Source organism: Balaenoptera physalus, assembly GCF_965194825.1.
Source record: "Balaenoptera physalus genome assembly, chromosome: 6".
NCBI lineage: Eukaryota > Metazoa > Chordata > Mammalia > Artiodactyla > Balaenopteridae > Balaenoptera > Balaenoptera physalus.
This window is the reverse complement of record NC_138885.1, coordinates 127,481,504-127,508,048: the sequence shown is the minus strand read 5'-3', so window position 1 is coordinate 127,508,048 and position 26,545 is coordinate 127,481,504. Positions and strand designations below refer to the sequence as shown.

Genomic DNA, 26,545 nt, shown 5'->3' with positions numbered 1-26,545 from the left:
AAAAAGTGAAAAGGGAATTAAGGATATAAATCACCGCCAACTGTGAGCTCATGTGGTACTGAATATTATAAACAGAGTTCCAAAAGGGTATTTGATTGCAATCCACTCAAATGTTAATGAGTGTATAAAAACAAATGCCTCTTTTCATCTGTCCAACTTTAAAGTCAAAATTCTTATAAGATTCACCAAAAGACTCAAAATGCACACAAAATTAATAGAGTATAAGTTACTATCTGTCTACATTTATCCTCCTGTGAAATTCCAAGTTTAAACGCACTGTTCACATAAAAGGGCTGGTATTAAGTGGGACACGGTGTTTCTCAAATTTTTTATTTTTATCTAAACTCTCTCTGAAAAGTTTATGAATCATTTTTAAAGGATAGAACAATTCTCATATTATTTACTGATGACACAAATGCTAAAACTCTCCACAAAATAAATAATTTGGTCTAAACGTAGTCTTTAAATCAACTGTAAGTTCTTTAACATGAAGGTAATATTTTATGTTGGCTGTAACAGAATGCCATTCATAATTCTAAATATTTCTGTAGACAGAAGCAGAAAGAGTGACAAATCAATCTGTTAGAACAACCCCATTCTACCTCAGTGACAAACAGTTTAATACATCTATCTCAAGTCTATTTTAAAGTTTCACAATCGGAATTCAGTTACATATTCTAAATAAGCATCATACAAGCAAAGAGTGCAGTCATCTGAAAAAAAAAACAGGAAATAAAAGATCAGCTGAGTCTAGTAACATTAACAATAAGATACTTGTTCGATTTATTTAAACAAAGATACTGCTAAATAAATGATAAAAGGCATGTGACTATCCTAAAATTTTAAATTCATGATAGTAGATACTCTTTACCGTGTATCAGCATTTTTTAGGCACATCAAGGTTTCTGACCGGCAGCTAACATGACTCAGTTCATATATGTATATCCACTGCTTAGCCCCATACTCAAAAATAATATATGTTCAATAAATATTCAATGACTTGTACCATTTAATCCTCAGAACAACCTTAAGCTATATATTATCATCTTTTATCACAAATAAAGAAACTGAGGCTGAGAGGATGGGTCCAGGCCAACCTACACATAGTGGCCTTAATACTTTGCCCTAAGTCACAAAGCTAGTGGCAGTGTCAAAATGTGGCTTCAAAATTCATATTCTTTCAATTATACCATGTCATCTAAATAGCAAAGACGTTATTATTAAATCCAATAGTTATATTATTCTTAAAGTATTTTCCTGTATTATTGCTTTCCAAAGAAAAAACTCCTCAGGAATTACTGTCCTTTCAATATTTCTGCAACAGACATTTGATCCAGGATCCATTCTTTCCTTCACAAGGATCCCAGATTTCTGATTTGGGAACTCTATTTGGAGATTCTTGTTGTTCCAATAACGTCATCATAGAACGCATCCAATGAGGGCACTGGTTCTACTTAGCCATATGACCTAAGCTAACCCAGACGGAATCACAACTTCTGGAAAAGTTGTAACAATGAAATAAATTAAGGCAGTACGTAGCCCCAGGAGCTGGGAGCAGCCATCTTTGGATGAGGAAAATCTAGGCAACATCATTAACCGCTGGATAAAGTCTTATTTAAAAACAAACAATAAATTCCCCTCATATTTTTAAAGACTTTTTGATGTGGACCATTTTTTAAAGTCTTTATTGAATCTGCTACAATATTGCTTCCGCTTTTTGGTTTTTTGGCCTGGAGGCATGTGGGAGCTTAACTCCCTGAGCAGCGATGGAACCTGCACCCGCTACACCGGAAGGCGAGGTCTTAACCACTGGACCGCCAGGGAAGTCCCTCCGCTCACATTTTTAAACCAACTTGAGTCAGGTTTTGAGTTACATCTAAAGAATCCAAACTGATAAGATTTTTTTATAAAGCTGCTTCTCATTTCAGCATCTTTCACATACTGTTCCCTACTCATGGAATATCCTGTCCCCCTTGTTAATAATGCCCCTCATATACTGGGGAGCTATTGATATTATATATCCCAGGCATCATGTGAGATGTCAAACATACAATATCTCTAATATTGAAAACTAATCTACATCCCAAATGTATAAGGTAAACCTTATCCTCACCTTTTCATAGATGAGAAACTTCAAACTCAAAGAGACTAACATTCTCAGTACCACACAGTTAATAACTGGAGCCAGGATTCAAAACGAGGTTTATCTAACTCATAAGTACTTGTTCTTTCAACTACATGAAGCCACCTGCCATGTGGATCTTGTCTTTAAAGGTCTTTGCTCAGGCATCAAATCTTCTGTGAAGCTTTCCCTATACATTTACATATTTCAGGGATAGCTCAAAGATATGAAATATTACATTGTATCATAACTATGTTTACATACTTAGAATGCAAGCTCCTTAAGGATAGTGGGATCCAAGGAGGACCAGTGCCTCCCACAGTACATGACAGACGCCAAGTGAGCAATAAATATTTGTAGAATCACCACTAAACAGAGATATGGAGTCCTATCTGTTACAGATTAAATTCCAATAAAATAAACAATTGTCATGTATAACGAGATATCCTTTCATATATAATGTTTCGGAAATGTGACCTCTAGGAAGAAATTTGTAAATATTTTTCATATTACACATTTGCTGCAATAAAGTAAATTTATACTTGCAAATAGCTACACAGAAATGTCAGAAATCCAGAAGAGTAAATATATACATACTTTTCAAACTAAATACTTTAAATGTATCAAAGGACCTTGTGTTTAGTAAAAACACTGGCATACTTATTATGCACATAATAAAAGTATACTCAAAACAAACTGGACTACTGGCTTCATTTTAAAACCAAAAGTTACCCACAAACTAAGTCTTTATTTGTAAATGAAAAGAATGAACCAGACTATCTCCTAAATACCACCTAGCTCTAGGATTGTGTTGTACTTCAATAACATCACTAATTATCAACTTCTCAGAGTGCTTTCTTGACTCTACAATCTAAAAGTAACCTCTGCGGCTTCCCTGGTGGCCCAGTGGTTAAGAATCCACCTGCCAATGCAGGAGAAACAGGTTCAAGCCCTGGTCCGGGAAGATCCCACATGCCGCGGAGCAACTAAGCCCGTGCACCACAACTACTGAGCCTGTGCTCTAGAGCCTGCGAGCCACTACTGAGCCCGCGTGCCACAACTACTGAAGCCCGCAGGCCTAGAGCCCGTGCTCCGCAACAAGAGAAGCCACCGCAATGAGAAGCCCATGAACTGCAACCAAGAGTAGACCCCGCTCGCCGCAACTAAAGAAAGCCCGCGTGCAGCAACAAAGACCCAACGCAGCCAAAAATAAGATGAAATAAATTTAAAATATATATATATATAAAATAAAAGTGACCTCTCTGAGAAGGTCTCTCCTATCATACTATTTTAGTGCATACTTGCCCCTGACATTTTTCTCATTTGATTACTTATTATGTATTCCCATCTCCTCCACTCGAAAGTAAGCACCAAGAGAACAAGGATTTTGCTCTAATCATCAGCACAGCCCAAGGCTTTACAAATAACCTAGTAGGCACCCAATAAATGTTTGTTGAAGAAATAGTAGTCATGGAAGAGTAATAATGCTTCTTTGCCCAACTTAAGAAGAAAACAAAACAAAAACAAATCGTACACTACTAGGCATACCTTGCATTTTCCAAGAATGAGTTTTCTCATATATCCATTGCCTCAGTATTACTCTTACAAAGTTTTTTGGGGGAGAGGTGGGGTACCAAATTACTTTATTTCAAAGAATGGTACAAGTGAAAGAACTTAAGTAGATGTTTGGTAAACCAAAGGTTTTACGAACATTTAGTAACTACCACTTCATCAATAACTTAATACAAAATAATTCAGCATATAAAAGCAACTTATTCGGTTCCAAAATCATCTGCAAACTCTCCAAAAGAAACCTTCAATCACAGCAACAAAAGTCTTATGAAAACGCACCTTAATGGAGCAAAGAGGAAGAAATACAAACCATCCCAGTAATTCAAGACGGTGGTCTCCCTTTTTCTGAAACAATGCGTCTTTCCATCTCTCCTCATTTCTGTACACAGCCAGGACACTTAGCTATTGACAGAGAAATCTTACAGATACCACCACCATATTTACAATGACACAGCTCCGAGTCAATACCTTATTTCCACTAAAACTTCCCCCAAACTCCTCAAGACTCTCCTTGGACCATAAAGCTAAAGCCCCGCAACCTCACGTCTGCTTTCTCTGCCTCCCTCTCCCGCAATTAATCTTAGCTAACTTTTCCCTTGGGAATCACATCTCTGCCATCAAGACATTTTAATCCCGCTACTATTCCTAAGTGCCGGCTTCCTCGCACTGACCTAGGTACTCTCGACCCGAGAGAAAAAAGCCCAAGCTAAGCGTCCCTGCTCTCTCCCACCCCAGCTTCGCCCCCCACCCCGCAACGGCGCCCGGCAGGTGTATCGCTCGGGACCGCCGCGCCCCGGCGGAGAGGCGGGGCACACAAAAGACCCGCACGGCCCTCCCCAGCCTCCTCCCGTCTTTCCCCTGCAGCCCCGTCGGGTCAGCGCCCGGGAGAGCCGAGGCCCGAGGGAGGCGGCGCCGGCTCCGCGGGGACCAGAGATGCTCACGCCGGACGCCCCCTCCGGACCCCAACCCCGCCCACGCCCCACCCACAAAGGCTGCCCCGGGCCTGGACCCTCGCCCGGCGAAATCGAAAGCGCATCCCCAGCTCGGCGGCCCGGGCCCAGCGCATCCCGGCCCCTGGCCTCAACCGCCCCGCCCCGCGAGCCCGCGCCCCAACCGCCGCCGCCGGCCGGACCCCCGCAGGACCCCCACCCAACCGCCCGCTCCCCACGCCCGGGGAAGGGCCCCCCGCCCGCCCGGCGGCCCCGCACTCACAGGCTGCCGGAACAGGAGGTACAGACGAAGGAGCCGACCGTCATGTTCACGTAGGTGGGGCCGCGCTGGTCGCAGTCGAAGCACTTTCGGTTGTGCGGGAGGCCGGTCATGTCCCGCAGCATCTTCAGGTGCTTCTCCTCCTGCTTCCGCTTCGCGCTGGCCGCCATGGCTGCGGCGCCGAGAGAGGAGGCCGGCAGGGCCGGGAGCCGGGCGGCGCTGCGCCGGGGACCCGCGGTCCCACCGGCCGCCCTGGCCGCGGCCGCCGCCCTCCGTCAGCGCGCGCCGCCCGCGCCGGACCCGGCCGCCGCGGCGGAACTCGACTGGGCTGGGCGCGGCGCGGACGCTGCGGAGCGTGGGCTGACGGGCCACACCAACCGGCCCGGCTGGGACAACCGCCGCCGCCGCCGCCGCCGCCACCTTCCCGACTTCTCCTGAGGGGAAAAGACGAGGAAGGAGGACGGCAAGAGAAAGCCCGCCCCGGGAGGCCGGAGGCCAAGTGTCGGCCGGCGCCCTCTGCTGGCCAGGAGGAGTTACTGCGGCCACGCTTACAGGGCTAAGCGCATTACTTGGGTTGCTTTCCCCCGCTGCCTGAAGCTCTCCAAGGGCTGCCCACTGCTTTGGGGATAATTTCAAGTTCCTCACCGTGTGCCCTAAACAGCGCTTCATCATCTAGCCCAGTCTACCTCTCTCACTTCATCCTGGTTTATTCAGCCTCAATGGATTTCCATATGTATCCCGAACACAGCAAGCTCCCTCCTGACTCAGGACCCTTGCCCTTGCTGTTCTCTCTACAGCGGGGTTTCTCAACCATGCCACTGTTGACGTTTTGGACTAGTTAATTTTTTGGTGCGGAGGCTCTCCTGTGCGGTGTTAGGATATTGAGCGTCATCCCTGGCCTTTATCCACTAGATGCCAGAACCACCTCCCCATCCCTCCCACAGCTGTGGCAACCAAAAATCCCCTGACATTGCTGTATGTGGAGCGATGATAGAGGGAAGTGAAATCAACGGGGCTGAGGACCACTGCTACACGTGGAAGGCCACGGCATCCATGCATCCATGCAGCCTGGAAAGTGCAGTATTTCCGTGTTCCTGGAAAGTCACTCTCCATGAAGTGGCTGTGTTGTATTGTCTTCATAGTTCTAGCTGTTTAAAATCCTACTCCTTTAGTGTTTACTATGTTTTATCTGGGATCTCCCTTTAGGCTCTAAAAACAGCCTGCACCCCAGTGTTTTCTTCACGACTCCACCCTCTGCCCCTCCCAGGGCTGGAGGCTAGGTGCTCAGTATTTATGGAATGAATGCATTATCTCATTTAATCTTCACAAGATCTCTTCGAGGTAAGCATTATTGTTCTTTCCATTTTACAAATCTGGAAGCCAAAGCTCTGGAGGATTCAGTAAATTTACCCTAAGATACACGCGGGTTGGCCCAGACAGTCAGACTGCCGGACTCAAATCTCTTAATCACTCCAAGAATCCACAACCAGCAGGACGTTAAAAATCATCCCTGCCCCTCATTTCCCAAAAGAATACAGGGAGACCCAGTGAGTCCAAAGTCATTCAGCCGGTGAATGACTGAAAGTAAGATTAGAACCCAGGTTTCCTAATTGCCAAGGCCAGCCTCCAGATCTGCCATGAAAGTGACTGGATAAATCAACCAAATGAGACTTCATATTAATATAATTAATATAATACTGAGAAATGGAATATTGCCTGCCATATCACTGTCATCAGTGATTGCAGCCACAGCCGATGGTGGGCTGGTGAGCCCTGAGGAAACTCAGGAAGGAAAGAATACCTGCCGTCTAGCAGCCATCAGACTGCAGCCACTCCCTACAGGGAGCCCTGAGGAAACTCAGGATGTGACAACATGGGATATCGGCCCCAGATAGCTGAGGTGCCTATCAAAGGAATGATTTCAGTGAGCCCGGACTCTTGCCTCTTCCCATACATAGAAAAGCACTAAATTCCTTAACTTGGGATATCTGGTATTCTTTAACAATAATTTTTGGTGTTCAGACTACCTGCCCTTTGTTGCAAAACTCCTATATACCCTGGCTTCCCCCCTCGCCTCCTCGGAGCAGTTCTCTCAGGGTTACTTGAGATGCTGCCTCCCAGACTTGAAGTCCTAAAACTTCCCACCGAATAAAACATAACTCTCAATTTTTAGGTTGTGAATTTTTTTTCAAGTCAACAATACTATTAATAATAATCTTTTTAATATTAAAAGAAAGGGATCGACAGATTTTGGATTGGCCAATGGATTTTTAACTTAACCACAATACCATTAACACACCTAAAAAATTAACAATAATTCCTTAAAACCATCAAATATCCCATCAGAGTTGAAGTTTCCGATTATCAATGTTTAAAAAAGGTTTTTACTGTTTGTTTGAATCCCCACCTTGCAACTGGGTAATATGTCTCTTAAAATCTCTTTTAGTCTACGGTTGCCCCTCCGTCTCCTTTTTCCTTGCAATTCGTTTTGTTTTTAGGAACTGGACCCTTCGTCATGTCATTTCCCACAGTCTCTGTAATTTAACATTTTTCTCTGTCCTCTCTGTTTCCTAAGAATATGTTATTGGATCCAGTCCACATGTATCCAGTTCGATTTTTTTGCTGTTGTTTTTTGGCCAAATTTTATCCTTGTGTTCTTCCATCAGGAGTCGCATAACGGGGCGGGGTGGGGGGGTATCTTTCTATCTTTTTATGACATTGGCAGCCATTGATGATTCATGTCTAGAGTCATTAATTCATTAAGGGTTCAAAAATGGTGATATTCTAACTCTGTTGTTCCTTCTTCATGTATCAGCTGAAAGAAAAGTTTTCCTATAAAGAAAAACTCCCTCAGCTGCCCTTTGGCACAGTTCACATCAGAAAGGCAGGGTGAATATTTGATTCCTTTCATTTATTCACAAATTTTCAAAATAATATATTGGTTTCCTAACACCTTGCAATGGTGATCAATATTTTTTCAGTGTTGTTACAAACGCAAGAATTTGAAAACATATTTGATATATTTCACATCCTTGGCACTCACATTGTCTCAACATCAGATAGGGGGAGCCTCTTAAAGTTGACTCCCGAGTCTTTTTGACAAAACCCTTGAGTTAAGGTCAACTGGAGTGTCATTGCCCCAGGATCCCTGGCTGTTTAGGAGAGGAGAGTACTGAAATGTTCAATCCTGGACTGATCAAAACAAGGCTTACTCAGCCCCCCTCTGACTAAACGTGACACCCAGCAGCCTCTTTTTCATCACCAACAAATGCACTCAACCCACAACCAATGGCTTTCTTGTTTCTATGTTTATAACGCTCACTTGCCATTTGTATGTTTTCTGTTTGTTCACCTGTGCATGGTCTATCGTCTGATAAATGCCAAAATCAGAAGGCGTGACCATAGCCCCGGTACAAACAGTTTAATACACGGTTGTTGTATTATTGTGTTGTTGTTTAGAGTCAGGAGAAGGTACTTCCAGACTGTCGTTCTGTAGGAAGGTGAAGTTCAGGTGAAGTCCAAAATGTTTTCTCCAAATAAAGCCGAAAGTGGTTATGACCTGCTGAATTTTAGCTTTCTTATGCCCCGTATAATATCAAAGTAGGCTTCTGCTTTCTCAGATCCCAAGGAGAGTTTGCAGCGTGTCAAGCAAAACTATTTTCTTTAATTTTCTTAACCCTCACGACAATGCAGAAGGAGGTATTATTATCCCCATTTTATATACGAGGAAACTGAGGCTCTGAAATGCTGGCTTGCCCAAGGCCTCGCCATAAATGAAGCATGAAGCTGGAATTCAAACCCAGATCCGGCTGCAAGGCGCCACCTTCTTCTTCCAGTAACTGAATACCGATCCTGCATATTGGATTTGCAAAGCAGAAGTTACCTTCAGAGAAGTTAGCTCTGCAGCCAGAGTGATCTTTCCAAATGCAAATATGATTCAGGCATCCTCAGTCTCCTCTCCCTGCCTTTCAGAGACTTCGCATTGCTGATAGGAAGATAGAGACCCTAGGAGACCCAGAGGCCCTGTGGTCCAACCCAAGTTCCTGTGCCCGATGCACAGTGAGGCCAAACAAACTGAAACGTTGAAGTCTGGAGCAGGGAATAGTTTATTGCAAGGGACACGCAAGGAGAATGGGTGGGTCATGCCCAAAAGACCTGAACTCCTTTTTTTTTTTTAATAGATTTATTTATTTATTTATTTTTAGCTGCATTGGGTCTTTGTTGCTGTGTGCGGGCTTTCTCTAGTTGTGGCGAGCGGGGGCTACTCTTTGTTGCGGTGCGTGGGCTTCTCACGCAGTGGCTTCTCTTGTTGCGGAGCACGGGCTCTAGGCGTGCGGGCTTCAGTAGTTGTGGCACGTGGGCTCAGTAGTTGTGGCTCACGGGCTCTAGAGCGCAGGCTCAGTAGTTGTGGCGCACTGGCTTAGTTGCTCCGTGGCATGTGGGATCTTCCCGGACCAGGGCTCGAACCTGTGTCCCCTGCATTGGCAGGCGGATTCTCAACCACTGCACCAAAAGGGAAGTCCAAGACCTGAACTCTTAATGGTTTACAGGGAAAAGTTTTTATAGGCAAAATTTGGGGGGAGGTCTGCAGGGTGCATGATCTTCCTCTGACTGGTTGGTAGAGAGGTAACACAGTGGTGTTCCAGAGCTCTCAATCATCAGCCTTCTGGTTCCTACCAGTCTGGGGTCCATGTGCTTGTGTTCAGCCTGAAGTTACCATCCTCCACGTGGGTGGTGGCCTTAGTTCCTGTAGAAGAACTCAGAGATTCGTATCAGATTGTTGTGTATATCCCTTAAGGAGGAACTAGGACCCTGCCCCATCATTGCAGTATTATTTCTTGACTGCCTTTCCCTTGTTTCTGCATTCCCTCACGCCTCTAATTAGTAACAGCATGAATTTGCCCTTTGGAACTCAGGAAAGATCTAGGAGGCTGAAACCTTTTTCCTACAAACAAGGAATAGGGGACAAGCAAAGGCTTTTGTGCCCAGTAGGGCCCCACAAGGTCTTGCTCGGTTTCAGCCCTGCACAGGCAGCCTCCTTCCTGCTACCCATGCTGGTCTCCCCGACCCTGCCCCAGCTCCACCCTAAGTCTCCACCAGTCTGCTCCAACCCCCCTGCCTTCTGAGTTTTTTATATTCTCTTCTCTCCCACTGCAGGGCCTTTGCAAATGCCATTGATGCGTCCCAAAACAGCCTTCCCTCTCCTCTTTCCCTTCTCATTTCTCAGATCCAGCTCAATATCTGTTTTTCAGAGATCCTTCCCTGTCCTGCCCAATCAAGTCAGACCCCATAATATGTGCTCATGGTAGTGAAACAGGAGGGAAGGGGGCAGGGCACAACCTCTAAAAGAATGACATAGCCCTTGAGGATACGACATAAACTGGTTAGAACCCACTAGGTCCAAGATGGCGGAAGATTCCACTTCCAGTGGACCTTGAGCCTCATTATGCGCTCACTGTTATACATTAGCATCTAAATTACATGCCTACAGGTGCCATGACAGTTCCTAGGCTAACCATAAAAGGTCAAAAAGTGGGCAGTAGCCCAATTCCTGGAAATCTCCGGCCCTTCCCCAAAATACTTGGAATAATCCTCCCACTCGTTAGCCTATGAAATTACCCAGCCCATAAAAACTGCCCATCCCATGTTTCGGGGCCTCTTGCCTTCTGAGTGGCCCACACTGTCTGTGGAGAGTGTTTCTCCCAGGACCGCTCTTGTGTTTTTAGACAGACTACATTCTCTCTATGGAACGTGTAGCTCTCTAAATAAATCCACTTCTTACCTATCATTATGCCTCTCGCTGAATTCCTTCTGTGCTGAGACATAAAGAACCTGAGCTTCATTTAGTCCTGAGACTAGGTGTGCGATTTTAATTAAAAGACAGTGGGTTTGGGCTTCACTGGTGGCGAAGTGGTTAAGAATCCACCTGCCAATGCAGGGGACACGGGTTCGAGCCCTGGTCCGGGAAGATCCTACATGCCACGGAGCAACTAAGCCCGTGCACCACAACTACTGAGCCTGCATGCCACAACTACTGAAGCCCACGTGCCTAGAGCCCGTGCTTTGCAACAAGAGAAGCCACCGCAATGAGAAGCCCGCGCACCGCAACAAAGAGTAGCAGCCCCTGCTCACCGCAACTAGAGAAAGCCCACGCAGCAACGAAGACCCAGTGCAGCCAAAAATAAATAAATGAATTTATTAAAAAAAAAAAAAAAAGACAGAGGGTTCAAGTCCCAATCTGGGTTTTGGCTGGGTTCGAGTCCCATCTGAGTTGTGCGGTTTCAGTACCACGTACCTCTCCTTTAAAGTGTTTGCTGCTGTGACTGCTTTGGGATTTTCAGGTAGGGTTTCTAGCACCCCTCCCTCCCCAGTACACTGTGGGTTTCATCAGGATGGGGACCCGGTCTGTGTTTGCTCACCACTATTTCTCCAGCTCTTAGCACAGGGCCTGGCACTTACAAGGGGCTCAGTCAGTATTGGTTGAACGAACAAATAAATGCAACAATGGGAGTCGGAGAATAAAGCTTCCCTCAGTCTTATGCAGTGGGTTCCACGTTCTGTTTATTGCTGTCTCTGCTGCTTTGGCTCCCAGAATGACTACAGTTCTGCCAAAGCGACAATAGTTTTGTTAAGGAACTTGCAAATTCTGAAATCAAACCTCTGAGGGTAAGAATCTAAAACCTGACTTGCTTAGAGGCTCCCGCCTGTCTTATCACCAGGGGTGACTCAGAGAAAATGTCCTGAACAAACCCTGGTGTTTGGAGAGGCCCCATGGAGCCAGCGATAGAGCTGCCAACTCATCCTAGGCCGCCCCACCCTCAGGGCCTGTAGGCGAGGCCCAGAGAGGAGGCCCCTCTGAGTCTTCTTGGGAGCAAAGCAGGACAAGCAATTACAAATATCAGAACAGCGGTGGCTTGGTCGCTCAGGGTATCTGAGTGAGGAGAGAAGAGTCCCCCCATTTTTACGTGAAGGACTCAAGTTTAGACTACTGACAATATACCTAACTGAGTTACACACAGTGTCGAGGAGATCCACTGACAGAATAGAAAGAAAATGTTGCCAGAGACACACGCATGGCCTGTGTGCGTCTTCACAACCTGCAGCGCACTCTGAATTCATACTTTTATTAAGTCCTGGATTTACCTTGTGAATAACTCAATTGCTTTGTTTGCTTGTATATTAAAAGTGCTAATCTGTTGAGTGTAACTATTTAAAAATACGCCGCAGTTTTTGTGGTCCTGTTTTGACAGCTTTCCATGTTTTGATATACTGGGAATTTTGAAAAACTTGAAGCGGACATGAACCCTCTCTGAAGCGAGCCCCCTCTCTCTCCAAGCCCCCAAACCCTCAATCGGCTCTGCCCAGCCCCAAACCTCAGAAGCTCCCAATCCTCCCTCAAGGCAGCCCATTTCTCGATGCCTGGGGTCTTCTGACCTTCCTTCTCCTCAGGATCCCTTGATGCCTGAAGCTGATTTTCTTTATGGAGAGGAGTTACCTGATAGCTGTGATCACTTCCAAGGTAGGAAACTGGAGCTGTGGGCCTTCCCCTTTTATTAACATTCTTCCCTCTCCAGAGCGTGACTTCTTCCAGCTTGTGACCAAGGAGCCAATGCTAATTTTTATGGCCCATTTAAGTAATGGCAAAGGAAAGTCACATCGGCCCATTAACTCCCCCAGACCGCAGCAGGTTTCACAGAGTGAATAATCACAGGGCCTGGGTATAAAGCACTGTGGAATAATACTCAACTCGATTTTTTCCCCCTTTTCTTCTTTTGATACTGCCCTCCCTTAGCTGTGGTTTGATTATTTTTACATTGCTTCCTGCCTTGCTTTTTAACTTGCAAGAAACAGCAACATAGAAAGGGAAGAGGGAAAGAACCTACAGAGAACAGGCAGTTGGTGCACACTTCCTGGAAACATCGGCGTGGTTTCTGGGTACACTCTGCACAGAGCCCCGGGAAACCACGCACCTGACGGGCAACGCCGTCGAGCTGACAGGCAGTCGGTCAGCTGGCCTCCTCCTCCCGGCAGATCTGCCCCCCAGCTGTCCCCACCACCGTCGAAGCCCCGCTCCTCTGCCTGGGTTCATCTTACTCTGTCCTCTGTGAGCTTTGTCTCACCAGCTGAATGGCATCTGCCCATAGAGCAGGTCCTGAGCTCTGTGTCCCTAGTTTGCCAGGCCACAGAAGGACCGTGCCCATTGGTTGACTGCTCTAGCCTCAGGCCATTCTGGAAACCCAGAACAATTGCAACTAGACTTCAGTTATCCATTTATCAGAAAGGCACTTTCTGGATGTTAGAGAGAAACCAGAGGCAGTTTTCAGACATCATTCACTTATTCATTCATTCATTCATTCAATTAATATTTCTTGAGCACCTACTGTGTGCCAGGCACTGGGGACTCAGCAATGAATAAGACAGAGTCCCTGCTCTCCTGGAGCTTGTGTTGCCCGTGAGACGGAGACCAGACCTTATCCATGTTAATAGAAATGGGCCAGGTGACGCTAAGTGCTCTAACCCAAAGTGAAGCAAGGGAAAGGAATAGGGTGTGAAAGGAGAGGATGCTGCCGGGTGGTCGGGCAGGCCCAAAGGTCGGTGAATCAGGGAAAATTCTAGGATGTGCACCTGTCAGAAATCACAGGACAGATATCATATGATATCGCTTATATGTGGAATCTAAAAAAAAATGGTACAAATGAGCTTATTTACAAAACAGAAGTAGAGTCACAGATGTAGAAAACGAACTTATGATTACCAAGGAGGATTGACGGGGGGAGGGATAAACTGGGAGATTGGGATTGACATATACACACTACTATATATAAAATAGATAACTAATAAAAACCTACTGTAGCACAGGGAACTCTACTCAATACTCTGTAATGACCTATATGGGAAAAGAATCTATAAAAGAATGGCTATATGTATATGTATACCTGATTCACTTTGCTGTACACCAGAAACTAACACAACATTGTAAATCAACTGTACTCCAATAAAAATTTATTTAAAAAAAACAAAGGAAACCACATGTCAAAGGGCCTGGTGTGGAGACCCTGCAACCGAGCAGCCCCCTTCCCTTTGTCAGTTTGTGCCAGAATCAGGAGTCCTGGCCCCCCGGGGGTCACCTGTAGAGAACGTGAGTCTTCGGAAACCAAGGGAGAGAAAAAAGGTCCCTGCGTCTGCAGCAGCAAGAGACTCTGGGGTAAGAAACGTTCCATTCACGGCGTCAATGGAACGTTGTTCTTGCCCATTACTGAAAAGAGAAAGGGGACCTTCCCTTCTGGTTCAGGGTAAAGAATGGGGCTCCTGTGGGGAGAGAAACCTGCTCTGGCTTCAGAAAAGAAACACCAGCAGGGCTTGCAGGGCTACCCAAGAGGAGAATGGACCCTAGCAGCAGCCGTCCGTTTTGAAGGGGTCAGACAGAGATGTTGTAAAAGTGGGTCTCTAAAAACACTCATCTTCTTCCTTTTCTTTTTCTCACCAAATGCCAGCAGACAGGTGATGGCTCCTACGACACGGGGTGATCTGAGCGCAGAGCAGTTCTCTTGAGCCCAGCTGACTGACGTTGCCATCACACCCCAGCCCCTGAGAAGGGAAGCGATCACACAGAATTCCCTGTTGATGCCCAGTAACGATGACGAACATTTCCTGGGACTAAGCACCAGGCACTATGCAAAGCACGCTCTGTAGAGTGACTCCATTTATCCTCACACCAGCCTTCAGCGGTAGGCTGTATTAGTTATGCCCATTTTACAGATGAAGAAACTAAGGCTGCCGAGTGGAGGACCTTGCCAAGGTCCTACGACTGGGAAGTGATGGAGCTGGGATTTGAAGGTCAGTGGGGTGACTTCAGAGCCTAGGATTTAATGTCTACAGTCAGCACTTCGCTATCTGTTAGATGCTCTTTGTCAATCAAACCTGGCCCTACATGAGAGCAGGAAAAGATAAGAGTGTGTGCTTTCCTGGTCTTGATCTGGCCTCTGGGGGTACAAACTCCCTGGAATACAACCGGGATGGTTTAGCCCAAGGTTTCTGATTTGGGAGGATGCCACCCCACCCCCAGAGCTTCAGGCTGTGCACTTGAAGGACCTATTTTCAATCAAGAAGTTATTCAGATGAGGGAAATTACCTGAAAAGTTATACACATCAAGCTTCCCCCAGTGAAAATGTCCCAAATACTCATTTAGGTAGTTGTTGCAGTACAGATTTGTCCTCACAGAATGTGCCGACAGCCACAGAGCAAAGTCTGCTTCGGAGGTGGGAGAGCCCCTGGACCAGGTTTACAGGAACAAGCCTATAGCCATTTTTACCATAAAGAAAACCTACTGCTTTATTACTAGTCACCCTCCCAGACCTGGGGCCAGCGATGATTCAGAAGGTTTTGATAAGGATTGAATGAGAAAAAATAGTCAGCACAGCACCTGACATTTTTATGTAAGTACTACAGTCATTCTTATTATTTTAAAGATACCTATTAATTCCCTTTTCTTCACTCAGTGAGTATTGCTTGTGATGTACAAGCAATGCAGTTTAGCTGCAGTTTGCTAGAAGCTACTGTAAAACCGTAAGTGAACCCCCTAGGGTACATGGCTACTTTGACCACAGCGACATTGCACTCTGGTTGAAGTCACTTGTGGTCTGAGTGGTCTGCAAGGCAGTCGGTGATGCTCATGAACAACTATATTTCATTCAGTTCATACTAGTCTCTATTCGTTCTAAGTGAATATCTGACAATGTCTAGTTCAATGGATTCTGCCGGTGCAATGCTCCAAACACATCCAACCATAGAAGCAACATGTTCCTTTATTATTGTTGTATTTGGAGGGAGGAGGGGAGGATGTGGGTCTGTGTGTGTTTAGGTGACAAGTTTCTTTAATCAGACCCCTATCTCCTATGTCTGTCTGCACGTGAAGAGACAGTACAGCAAGGGCTGTTATAAGCACAGCTTCTGAGTCAGACTGTTTGGATTCCAATCCTGAATCTCCCCTGGGAGCTTAGGCAAGTAACTTAAGTCTTCTGTGCCTCAGTTTCCTCATCTGTAAAATGGAAATGATTGTATCACCTACTTCATAAGGTTGCTATGAGGATTAGGTGATTTAGTATATAAAAAGCACCTAAAATAGTGTCTGGCAGATAGTAAGCACTCTATAAGTGTTAGCTGTTATTATAATATTCCTCTCTCTTCCCATCAAACACCTCCGCTACAATCCAGCCAGAGTAAGCAAGCAAATGTGTGTGTGCGTGTGTGTGTGTGTGTGTGTGTGTGTGTGTGTGGCTTCTTATAATACACTTTGCTGTTGTTGTTTACTTTTGTTTTTTTAATTTATTTATTTATTTATGTATTTGTTTATTTATTTTGGCTGCGCTGGGTCTTCGTTGCAGCACGCGGGATCTTCATCGTGGCATCTTCATTGCGGCACACAGGATTTTCATCTGCGGCATGCCAGCTCCTTATTTGCGGAATGCGAACTCAGTTGTGGCATGCATGCGTGATCTAGTTCCCCGACCAGGAATCGAACCCGGGCCCCCTGCATTGAGAGCACGGAGTCTTACCCACTGGACCACCAGGGAAGACCCTCCTTTTGTTTTTTAATATCCTAAGTAATACATGGATACAACCTCTTTTTTAAAAAAAAAGGAACTTCAAACATTGCTGGTACAGTGGTTGAATAATGTCCCCCATTCACCCAGAACCTCAGGATGTGACCTTATTTAGAAATAAGGTCTTTGAAGATGTAATTAGTTTAGGATCTCGAGGTGAGATCATCCTAGTTTAATAGAGTGGGCCCTAAATCCAATGACTGGTGTCCTTGTAAGACAAGGGGACACACACAGACACACAGGGAAGAAAGCCATGTGACAACAGAGGCAGAGATCGGAGTGATGCCGCCACAAGCCAAGGATTACCTGGGACCACCAGGAAGCAAGGAAGGACCCTTCCTTAGAGACTTCGGAGGAAGCTTAGCCCTGCTGACACCACCATTTCGGACTTTCAGCCTCCAGAACTGTGAGAGAATAAATTCCTGGAGTTTTCAGCCCCCTAGCTTGTGAACATCTGTTACAGCAGCCCTAGGAAACAAATACAGCCGGCACAGCAAGCGTTCTGCTGTCCACGACACATGGCCCCCATCCACGTCCCTTCTCCCAGCACAGTGTCATTTTGTTACCTTTCCAGACCTTTTCCCATGCCCTTACACACATAGCCAACATATTTTGTCTAATTGACAACAACATTTGGCAACTGTGGCTAACCGTTTTCATTACATTCTGCAGCCTTGATTGCAGCCGAGTGGCTGGACCACATCCAGGGTGAGGTCTGCTGCTGTGCTGCCTCTCCCAGGGGACCGCAGGGACCATCGCCTGTGTCTCCCCTGAGCATTGCCTCTGACTGACAATCATTAAAAGACACGGGAATCCTCTAGAACAATGTCTCCTTTTTCATAACTCGTGAGCTCTCAGGGAAATTTTTAACAGCCCTACTTCCTCTCATGCAGGTTACATTTTTGTCTACCTTAGTCATCTTCTACAGATCTGATTAATATGGGTCCATTAACATTAATATGGGTCCGTGCTCTGTAAGAACTGGAAGTTGCCGTTTGAAGAGTGCTTTGCCATATCTTCAGCTGTGAGCATGATACAGAGTTATCAATTACATGAAAAGGGATCTTCACATACAAAGTTTCAAGTTAAAAGAATATTCAAAGTCTCCTAACTCTTAAGAATCTTATAGGGATTTCCCTGTGCTCCAGTGGTAAAGAATCCACCTTCTAGTGCAGGGGACGTGGGTTGGATCCCCGGTCAGGGAACAAATATCCCACATGCCGCTGGGCAACTAAGCCTGCGTGCCACAACTACTGATCTCGCGCGTCTCAACTAGAGCCCGAGCGCCGCAAACTACAGAACTCACATGCCCTGGAGCCTGCGTGCCACAACTGGAGAGAAGCCTGCATGCCGCAACGAAGAGCCCACGCGCTGCAACGAAAGATCCCACATGCCTCAACGAAGATCCCGCGTGCTGCAACTAAGGCCCGACACGAGCATAAATAAAATAAATAAATAAATAAATCTTTTAAAAAGAAAAAAAAATCTGATAAAGATGCCAGCCCCCTCCCCTGAACTATGCACCAAACATATAAACTAGAATCTCAGGCCAGTCCTTGCGCCCAGGTTAAAGTCCCCCTCATTTTACAGTTGAGAAAAATCAGACTCTGAAAAAATAAAGCAAAAAAGGTCTCAGAGGGATCTGGTGGCAGAACCAGGATAAGAACCCAGATTCTGCACGACCTACCATCTCCCTGTGACCCTATGTTTCAGTCAGAAGACCCCTTTGCCAGCAGATAGGACAAAGGTGGGGAAGAGGGCATTGTGGGAAGGAAGACCCTGATTGAAGGAGCCAATGGTCAGAAGCAGGAGAGAGAGTTCAAGGTCTCCACACAGATGGTGGCCAGGACACCACGGTGGGTTCCTCAGACATGGCATTCTTCCAGTGTCCACCAAGGCCAAGACAAAAGAAAAGAACTTTACATTAAAGCAGCAAGGCCTTAGCTAACGCAAGGAAATTTATTTTAAGTAACTATCTTTGCATTTCTAAAAGGAATTTATATGGTGTCCTTTGCGGGCCTCAAAAATAGCATAGCATCTCGTCTATCTAAGATGATTTGAATGTAGATAGATATGGAGACAAGAGGCTGGTCAGGAATGTTAAATACATTGTCTGGGCACACCATTCCTACCTCCTTAGCCCTGAGCGGACATCACTCACCCTCATTGTACTATTTCTAAACCAACAACAGGTGTGGCCTCGGAATCCTTCACAACTCAGTTCCTCCTAGTTGGCAATAAGGTCTGCAACCTAATGCCATCCTATGGCTAAATGACCTTCCAATGTTCTTTCTAGTCTCTTGTGATTAGGGATTTCCCTGTAGGGATTTCCATTTAAACTTTCTGATGGCTTTACTCAGTTCAGCAGAGGCCTAGGGACCTCCCTTTCTAGGGCAGGAATCTCCCCTAGGATTTCTTCTAATAGCTGTACTCCTACATTCTCAGTCATGTGAAATAATTAAGAGAGCCCTAAGAATCCTTGCTTATAACTTATGTTTACATAGACTACAAAGGCAGCTCTTTAAAAGTTTCAAGTTCAGGGGACTTCCCTGGTGGCGCAGTGGTTAAGAATCCGCCTGCCAATGCAGGAAACACGGGTTCGAGCCCTGGTCTGGGAAGATCCCACATGCCGCGGAGCAACTAAGCCCGTGTGCCACAACTACTGAGCCTGTGCTCTAGAGCCCATGAGCCACAACTACTGAGCCCACGTGCCACAACTACGGAAGCCTGCACGCCTAGAGCCTGTGCTCCACAACAAGAGAAGCCACTGCAATGAGAAGCCAGCGCACTGAAACAGAGTAGCCCCCGCTCAATGCAACTAGAGAAAGTCCGCGCACAGCAACGAAGACCCAATGCAGCCAAAAAATAAATAAATAAATAAATAAATAAATTTATAAAAAAAAAACGTTTCAAGTTCAATATTATTATTGCCCATAGAGCTTGTGTCTTGATTTCAAAACCCTCTTTTGTATCAGTGCTCCCTCTCTACCTCTCTCTCTCTCTCTCTCTCTCTCAACTACATCTCTAATGTTAGATTTTGAAAAAGAAACAAGTAGACTGATACAAATCTAAGCTGCCTCATGAAGTTCAAAGACAACGACAGGGTGAGGTACAGTGTGGGATTTTACATCTTGTCACCCTAAACATTAAATGGGAGCTCTCTGCATCCATGACATTGATTAGATACATAGAGGGTAGAACTCAATGCTGGGCCCCTTTCTTGCCTCTTTTCTTTGCTTGCATCACCAAGCATTCCAGAACTACTTCTGGAACTTTCCAACCTTGTGTTTGCCTCAGTGCCCCTTGACTTGACGATTTGCCTTCTGCAACACAGCAGTACTGCCCCCAAAGGGAACAACCAAGTTAACTTATATCTCCAAACTGGAAGAAGCCAAGTGCCAGGAATGTCGCAACCTGTGATGGGAGGGTGGTCAAGTTCTCTGTGCAAGAGAGGGACTGAACAGGAGGTCGTGTTGTGTTGTGTTTGGTCTTCTAGTTGTTAAGTCTAACGTAAACCAAGAAGGTTTTAATATCTTCTGATGTGACTTTGAGAAATCCTTTCGTCCCCCTGCTTCCACACTCATGTTCCTCTACTGTCCATCCTCCGCCCAGTACGTGGCGGGGGTGGGGGGGGTCCTTTTTAAACCATAAGTCGTACCACGTCACGTTGCTACTCGAAATCCTGTAATGCCCGCCTCCACGCCTGGCTTCCCCTTCTACAAGGCTCCTCTTCTTCCTCTCTCTGCCCAGCCATTCTGACCTTGCCACAGGGGGAAGGCAGCAGGCTCCTGCCTGGGGCGTTTCCTCTAGCTGTTGCCTCTGCTTTAAGCCAGGTGTTTGTTTGGCTAACTCGCTCATCTCTCTCCATCTCACTTTCTCAGCAGGGCGTGTCTCGATGACCCTATTTAATATGGCAACCAGCCTCACACATACACACACCAGTTCTCCATCTCCTTAAACTTGCTTGCCTTTATTTTTATTTTTATTTTAAAAAATTTTTTTTCCAGAGCACTTATGAACTTCCTAAATACTATATTGTTCTTACTTACCATATTTATTGTTTATTATCAACTATCTCCCATGAGAATGTAAGCTGGAAGGGGGTGGGGTGGCAGGAATATTTTACGCTAATTGTCTTTTTCACTAATGTATTCTAGGTGTCTTGAATTGTACTAGGTAGTTTAGGTGCTCAATTAATAGTTGATAAATAAATGGTTGAATGAATAAAGAAATGAATGAATAAAGCCTTTGTTCTGGGATGACCACCGATTAGTAGCATCTAGAAACATCACCTCTAACAGCGTTTCTAGAGTAAGGAAGGGGTGGGTGAAATCAACATTGTAGAAAAGTCTGAACACTGATGATCGATAGCATTTATTTCTCTGCGTAATACATACTCACTGGTGGTGGTGACCTATTTTTATAGAAGCAAAACTGACACAACTTCCAGCAGGTAGTTTTAACAGTAATTTTTTTATAGAGTGGTAATTTTAATATTTGATTTTGTTTTATAAAAGAAGGCTGCAGCAGTTCTCTGGGTCTTTCTGGCAAAAAAACAAGTGGTAGCCTGGACTACTCTAATAGCACTTCAGGTTTTCCTTCGTTGGACAGAAAGCAGAAATGCATGTGCAAGGAAGTTACTTAAAAGGCATAAATATTTTGTCAAAAGAAAGATGCTTTTGTGGTTGAATGATGGAATAATTTATGCTAACTGCCTTTCAGCGACTCTATTTTTGCATGTGGAGGTGAGCTCATGTCACTAGGAGCCAAAAAGCCTTAGTAAGACATGCTCTCTGGACTGTTAATGAAATGACAGGCCGAAGGGTAACACCAAGGCAGTGCAATGCATCTTTATCAAATAACCATCATCTCATCCAATTAATTTTTACAGAGGAAGCAACCTTGAATGTAAACTCTAACAATAGTGGACTGTATAAAGACAGCATGATTCTATTGAAAAGAAAGTTGACACTTGAGGCCCAATGAAACCGTATCCATAAAACTCTGAATTTGAGAGAGGAGAGGAAATATCATGCAGAATAAGATGACAAAGTAAATGTACCCTGAGTCTGTATGCTTCAGAAGGAAAATGTGCATTTTTATGGCAATTTGGGTTTTAAAGACTAAAGGGTGTTTATTGTTTCCTTCAATGCACTTTGCAGAAGTGCTTTTCACAATCTAGATGCCGACATGATTAATTAAACATACACAGAATGACATTCTACTGTGTGAGCTTAGAAAAATTGCAAGGCTAACCTTTTAAAAAAGTACACCTAACCGCTAACACCTAATGAGAGGCGACACCAATGAAAGATTTTCAGATGAATCTCTGGTTGAAGTCAAAGGTCACCAGCATTTCGTGGGCAGAGAAGGGATTAACCTTGGTTTCTTAGACAAGAGAGCTTCCTAAGAAAACCTCATGCCGAAAACTCAGCTTCTGTGGACCAGTGCCGAATCAATTCTCGGAGACAGATTCTCAGAGACAGGTGAAGTAGAAAAGAAGAGCTTTTTTGCTTTGCCAAGCAGAGGGGGACACAGCGGGCTCATTCCCTGAAAAACTGTATGTCCCAACCTGGGAGGATTTGGTGAGGAGTTTTCTAGCTATGGTTCAAGCTCGGGGCTGCTGATAAGGATGGGGTGTGTGCAGGGCCTGCACTCCTTTCATCTGGCCTCAGATGGTCTCCTAATGAGCTTCTCAAGGTTATCAAACTGTTCCTTCTCTCCGGAACACCGTCCATTTGGCGGGGGTTTTAGTTCCTCGCAGAAGAGCTTAAAGATATTGTTATGTGTATCCCTTGAGGCGGAACCAGGACGCTGCCCCAAGGCTGCACTATTGTTTCTTGACTGTTCCTCCCTTTTCTCTGTATCCCTTCCCTTCCCTGATTAGCAACTGTTGAAAGGCTTCCATGCCCAGGAGCCCCAGAGGGTTCTGCTCAGTTTCAAACCCAGGCCACGGGTTTCAATATGGCCTGGATTTGCAATATCTGGAACCCTCCTTCTTGCTGCCTTCACAATCAAAAGGCATTAACCGGGCTCGGTGCCAGGCTGCTCTGTGTGACCTCTCTGTGTCCACTGGGGCAGCCCTGTCCCTGTTGCCCTTTCATCCCTAAACTTTTTCATCGCACAGGGTTTCTCTCTGACTGTGCCTCCTTCTCCTCTTTACACCACTTCTTGTCAGGAGAGGAAGATCCTAAGTTTTCCTTCATTGTCTCTGTTCTTGTGATGCTTCCTGTCATCCCCATCCCTTTTACCCCCTACCCTGCCTCTTCAAATTGCTCCCTCAAGACGCTCTCTCCCTTCCCCAAAGAAGGAGCCACAGAATCCTAAGGTGAATGTGCCCTAACCTACCTCCATGTGCCCAGACCTTATGCATCCCCCGAGTGACTCAGCCCCCCCAAGCCCCTCCTGGCTCCTGGGGGCCTCTCCTACCCCCATCGGCATCAATAAAACCTCCTGTCTCCAGTGAAAACAAACAAACAAACGAAAACCTGTTCTGTGCCCAGGTTATGAGCTGAAGTTCAGGAACCAGACTGCTTGGATCTAGCCCCTGCTCCACCCCAACCGTCTGTGGGACTTTGGGTTCATCACCTCAACTCTCTGTGCCTCAGTCTTCTCATCTGCAGAATAGGGATGACCACACTAACCATGTCTGGGTGGGTATTAAATGAGACAATACATGGAGAGTGCTTTGAACAGGGATTGACACATACTGACGCTGAAAGCTCGGCCTCTGTGCACCAGTGCTGAATCAAATCTCGGAGACAGAGTTTTGGGTGAAGGAGAAAAGAAGAGCTTTATTGCTTTGCCAGACAAAGGGGGACACAGCAGGCTCCTGCCTGGAAAAATTATGTGTCCCCACCTGGGAGGATGTGATGAGGAGTTTTATAGCAATAGTTCAAGGTGGGGTTTGATGATAAGATTAGGGTGTGTGCAGGGCCTGCGCTCCTTTAATCTCATCTCAGGTGCTTGGTCTCCTAATTTTCATGAGCTTCTCTGGTCAATTTAATCTCGCCTTAGGTGGATTCTTGGCTACTCCTCCATTGATTAGCGACTGTTTGAATTTGCCCTTTGGAACTCAGGGAAGGTCATGGAGGCTGGAGTCTTGCCTACAAGAAACGGGGGACAGAAAGGCTTCCATGCCCAGGAGCCCCACAGGGTCCTGCTCGGTTTCAATACTAGCCACTTGCTACCATTTTCTTCAAAGGCAGAAATCGATTTATCCTTCAAGCCTCAGACCAGATTTTAATCTTCTGTGAAGCCTTGCCAGATTTTTTTAAACCACATGTAATGGTTCTTGTTTAGTTATTTGAACCCTTGTAATACTAGGTTGGCGCTTTTCTTATCCCCTTGGAAAGGTACCACTTACTAGGTAACTAGATATGTCAGGTACTGAGCTCAGCACTTCATGTGTATTGTCTTATTTGCTTTTGAAGAGTATGTATTACTACTTGCATTTTACAGATGAGGAAACCCACCCTCACAGAAGATAAGCTACTTTTCCAGATGCACAAAGCAAATGTGACTAAACTTATGTGTCTCCTTAACTTCACTTCTAGATTAAATGCTCTCTGAAGGCAAAGTCAGCATCTCTTACTCAACTTTCCACACCCCGTGCCTCACTTGGAGAAGGGGTTCATAAACACCAAGCATTGCTGATTTGAAGTGAACATATGGTTTGGATACCAGAGGCTGGTGATGTAGTAAAAAGACACAGCAAACATAGCATTGTACGCTTTCCAGTGCATTTTCATATACGTTATCTCACTAAGACCTCTCAACAATTCTGTAAGATATGTATTGTCTCCATTTCTCAAGTGGAAGACTGGGAGGCTAATTGGCTTTCCTCAAACCAAACTGCCAGTTGTGGCAGAGCAAGGACTCCAATTCAGGTGTCCGTCCATACGCTGTCCACTAGAGCAACATTACCTTCCCCCGAGTCCCATCTAAAATCCAACCAATGGCACAATATCTTGGAGGCAAAAGAACCTTTATATGAATCTCAAATCCTGCAAAAGAGGCAATGACCACAAATTAGCAGAAAACCTGAAACTGTCTTGCCAAAATTCAATTCTTTAGAAGGAAGAAGGCAGATAAACCCACAGCCAGGCCAAATGCAAGAAATCTAATTCTCATTCTGTGGGAAGAAATAGTGAGCTCAAATAACTCCTTTAATCTAACTATGGATTTATATAAAGTAACAAGACAGCAGGTTTTTAGGAACTCTGAATGTTGAACATTCTCATTTGTAAGAATTCAGTTCTGGAGCATTCTTCCTTTTCTTTCAGGAAGGTCAGGTGTGTCATTTCAACATGTCCCTGGCAGTGGTAGCCTTACAAAGGGGTTGGGCTAGGTGATGTAACCGTTTTTATATTTCTAAATATGAAAGCACAGGTTGGTGTGTTATACAACAGTGAAAGAAAAAGAACGGCTGTGTCTTTAGTAACGTGTCCCATTTCAAGAAGCAGCTAGGGGGCTTCCCTGGTGGCGCAGTGGTTAAGAATCCGCCTGTCAATGCAGGGGGCACGGGTTTGAGCCCTGGTCTGGGAAGATCCCACATGCCGCAGAGCAACTAAGCCCGTGCGCCACAACTACTGAGCCCACGTGCCACAACTACTGAAGCCCATGCGCCAAGAGCCCGTGCTCCGCAACAAGAGAAGCCACCGCAATGAGAAGCCCGCGCACCGCAACAAAGAGGAGCCCCCACTCACCGCAACTAGAGAAAGCCCGCGTGCAGCAACGAAGACCCAATGCAGCCAAAAATAAATAAATAAAATTAATAAATTTATATTAAAAAAAAAAAAAGAAGCAGCCAGGGTTTATTAGGGAGTTTGTTCACCATAGAAAGATAGAAAGAATGGAAGCAAAAATGCTGACACACATTTGCAAAGGGAATGATTGCAACATTAGTCCAGGGAATTGAACGATAACCGGACTTTGTCTTTCTTCAACCTGATGGGGCTGGAGAGGAGCTTGATTGCACTATCTTGCTGTCCAGAAAGACTTCCTCAGGGTAGAACAAATATCAGATGTGGACTCTGTGTCTAAAACGTCATTTACTTAACGTGTGATCTGAATGCAGTGTACAAAGTCCTAAGTCACGTGGTATGGGAAACACAACAAGGAACTAGAGGCAGATCCTCCCCTCAAAGGGTTTTCTGGTTAATAGGAAGGGAGCATAAATGACCTCAAAGCAAGACAGAAAGTGAAGTGTCACAAGAGCGGTGAGATACTGTGCTAACGCAGTTCAAAGGAAGGTGTGATTCCCTCGGTGTGGGAGAAGAAGGGAAAGGAGACTTCACAGAGGAGTTGGCAGTTGAGGTGGGCAGGATTTGGAGGGCACGTGGCCCTGGGAAGAAAGAACATCCCAGGCAGAGGAAACAACCGGGGCTAAGGCTGAAAGTAGGAAATACAAGAGGCAGAGCCAGAACAGAGAATTTACTTCATCCATGATGTAGGATGCTTGAAGGTCAAACTTCTTTTAACAGTAATTTCTGTTAATAAGGCTTAGAAGTCATTATGAGGCTGTCTTTCAATAAAGAGAAAGTCTTCTCAATTACCCAGTCACTTGTCTGACCCTCTCTTAGCAATCCTAGTAGAAGATTTTTTCACACATGTAAAGCTACATGGATGGAGTAGCCAGTGGGCCAGGCACCCACTAGGAAGCATTTCATGGAATAATATTTAGATTTTACAACCAAGTACCTGTCCTTGGTTCGTACAATATGAAAAGTTCTGCAAGCTACAAGGAAGCGTGTAAAATCCACACTTCTTTATAGAACTTGCTAAGGCAGCTGTTCGATTTTAAGTGTTCAATTGAACATTAACACTGTGCAATACTTGTACTGACACATCCATGCCTCGTGCTTGATTTCATAATCCAGATGTGTTGAATCAACTTTTCTGATATGCGTGAACACTGTAATAAGAAAAAAAAAGGGAAGGAAGGAAAGAAGGAAATAAAGAGGGAGAGAGGAGAAAAGAAAATTGGCTTCCTTTTTATCTCCAAGTCTCAATTTCTGCATTTCATAATTCAGCTGA

The 26,545-nt window shown here is 45.3% G+C and overlaps 1 protein-coding gene across 21 annotated transcripts in view; it reads right to left on the bottom strand.

Annotated features, from left to right (window-relative positions):
- The window catches only part of AGFG1 (ArfGAP with FG repeats 1), a 71,696-nt gene extending 65,104 nt beyond the window's left edge, over window positions 1-6,592 (bottom strand). For 2 of the 21 annotated variants that reach the window (XM_082464635.1, XM_082464634.1), the window contains exon 1: window positions 4,907-6,590. In XM_082464635.1, the coding sequence (XP_082320761.1) occupies window positions 4,907-5,073 (167 nt within the window). In that variant the 5' untranslated portion in view covers window positions 5,074-6,590. Of the gene's footprint in view, window positions 1-4,906 lie in introns of all 21 variants that reach the window. The other 19 variants (XM_082464630.1, XM_082464637.1, XM_082464624.1 and 16 more) reach the window with 13 other exon arrangements.
- Between the last annotated feature and the right edge of the window lie 19,953 nt (window positions 6,593-26,545).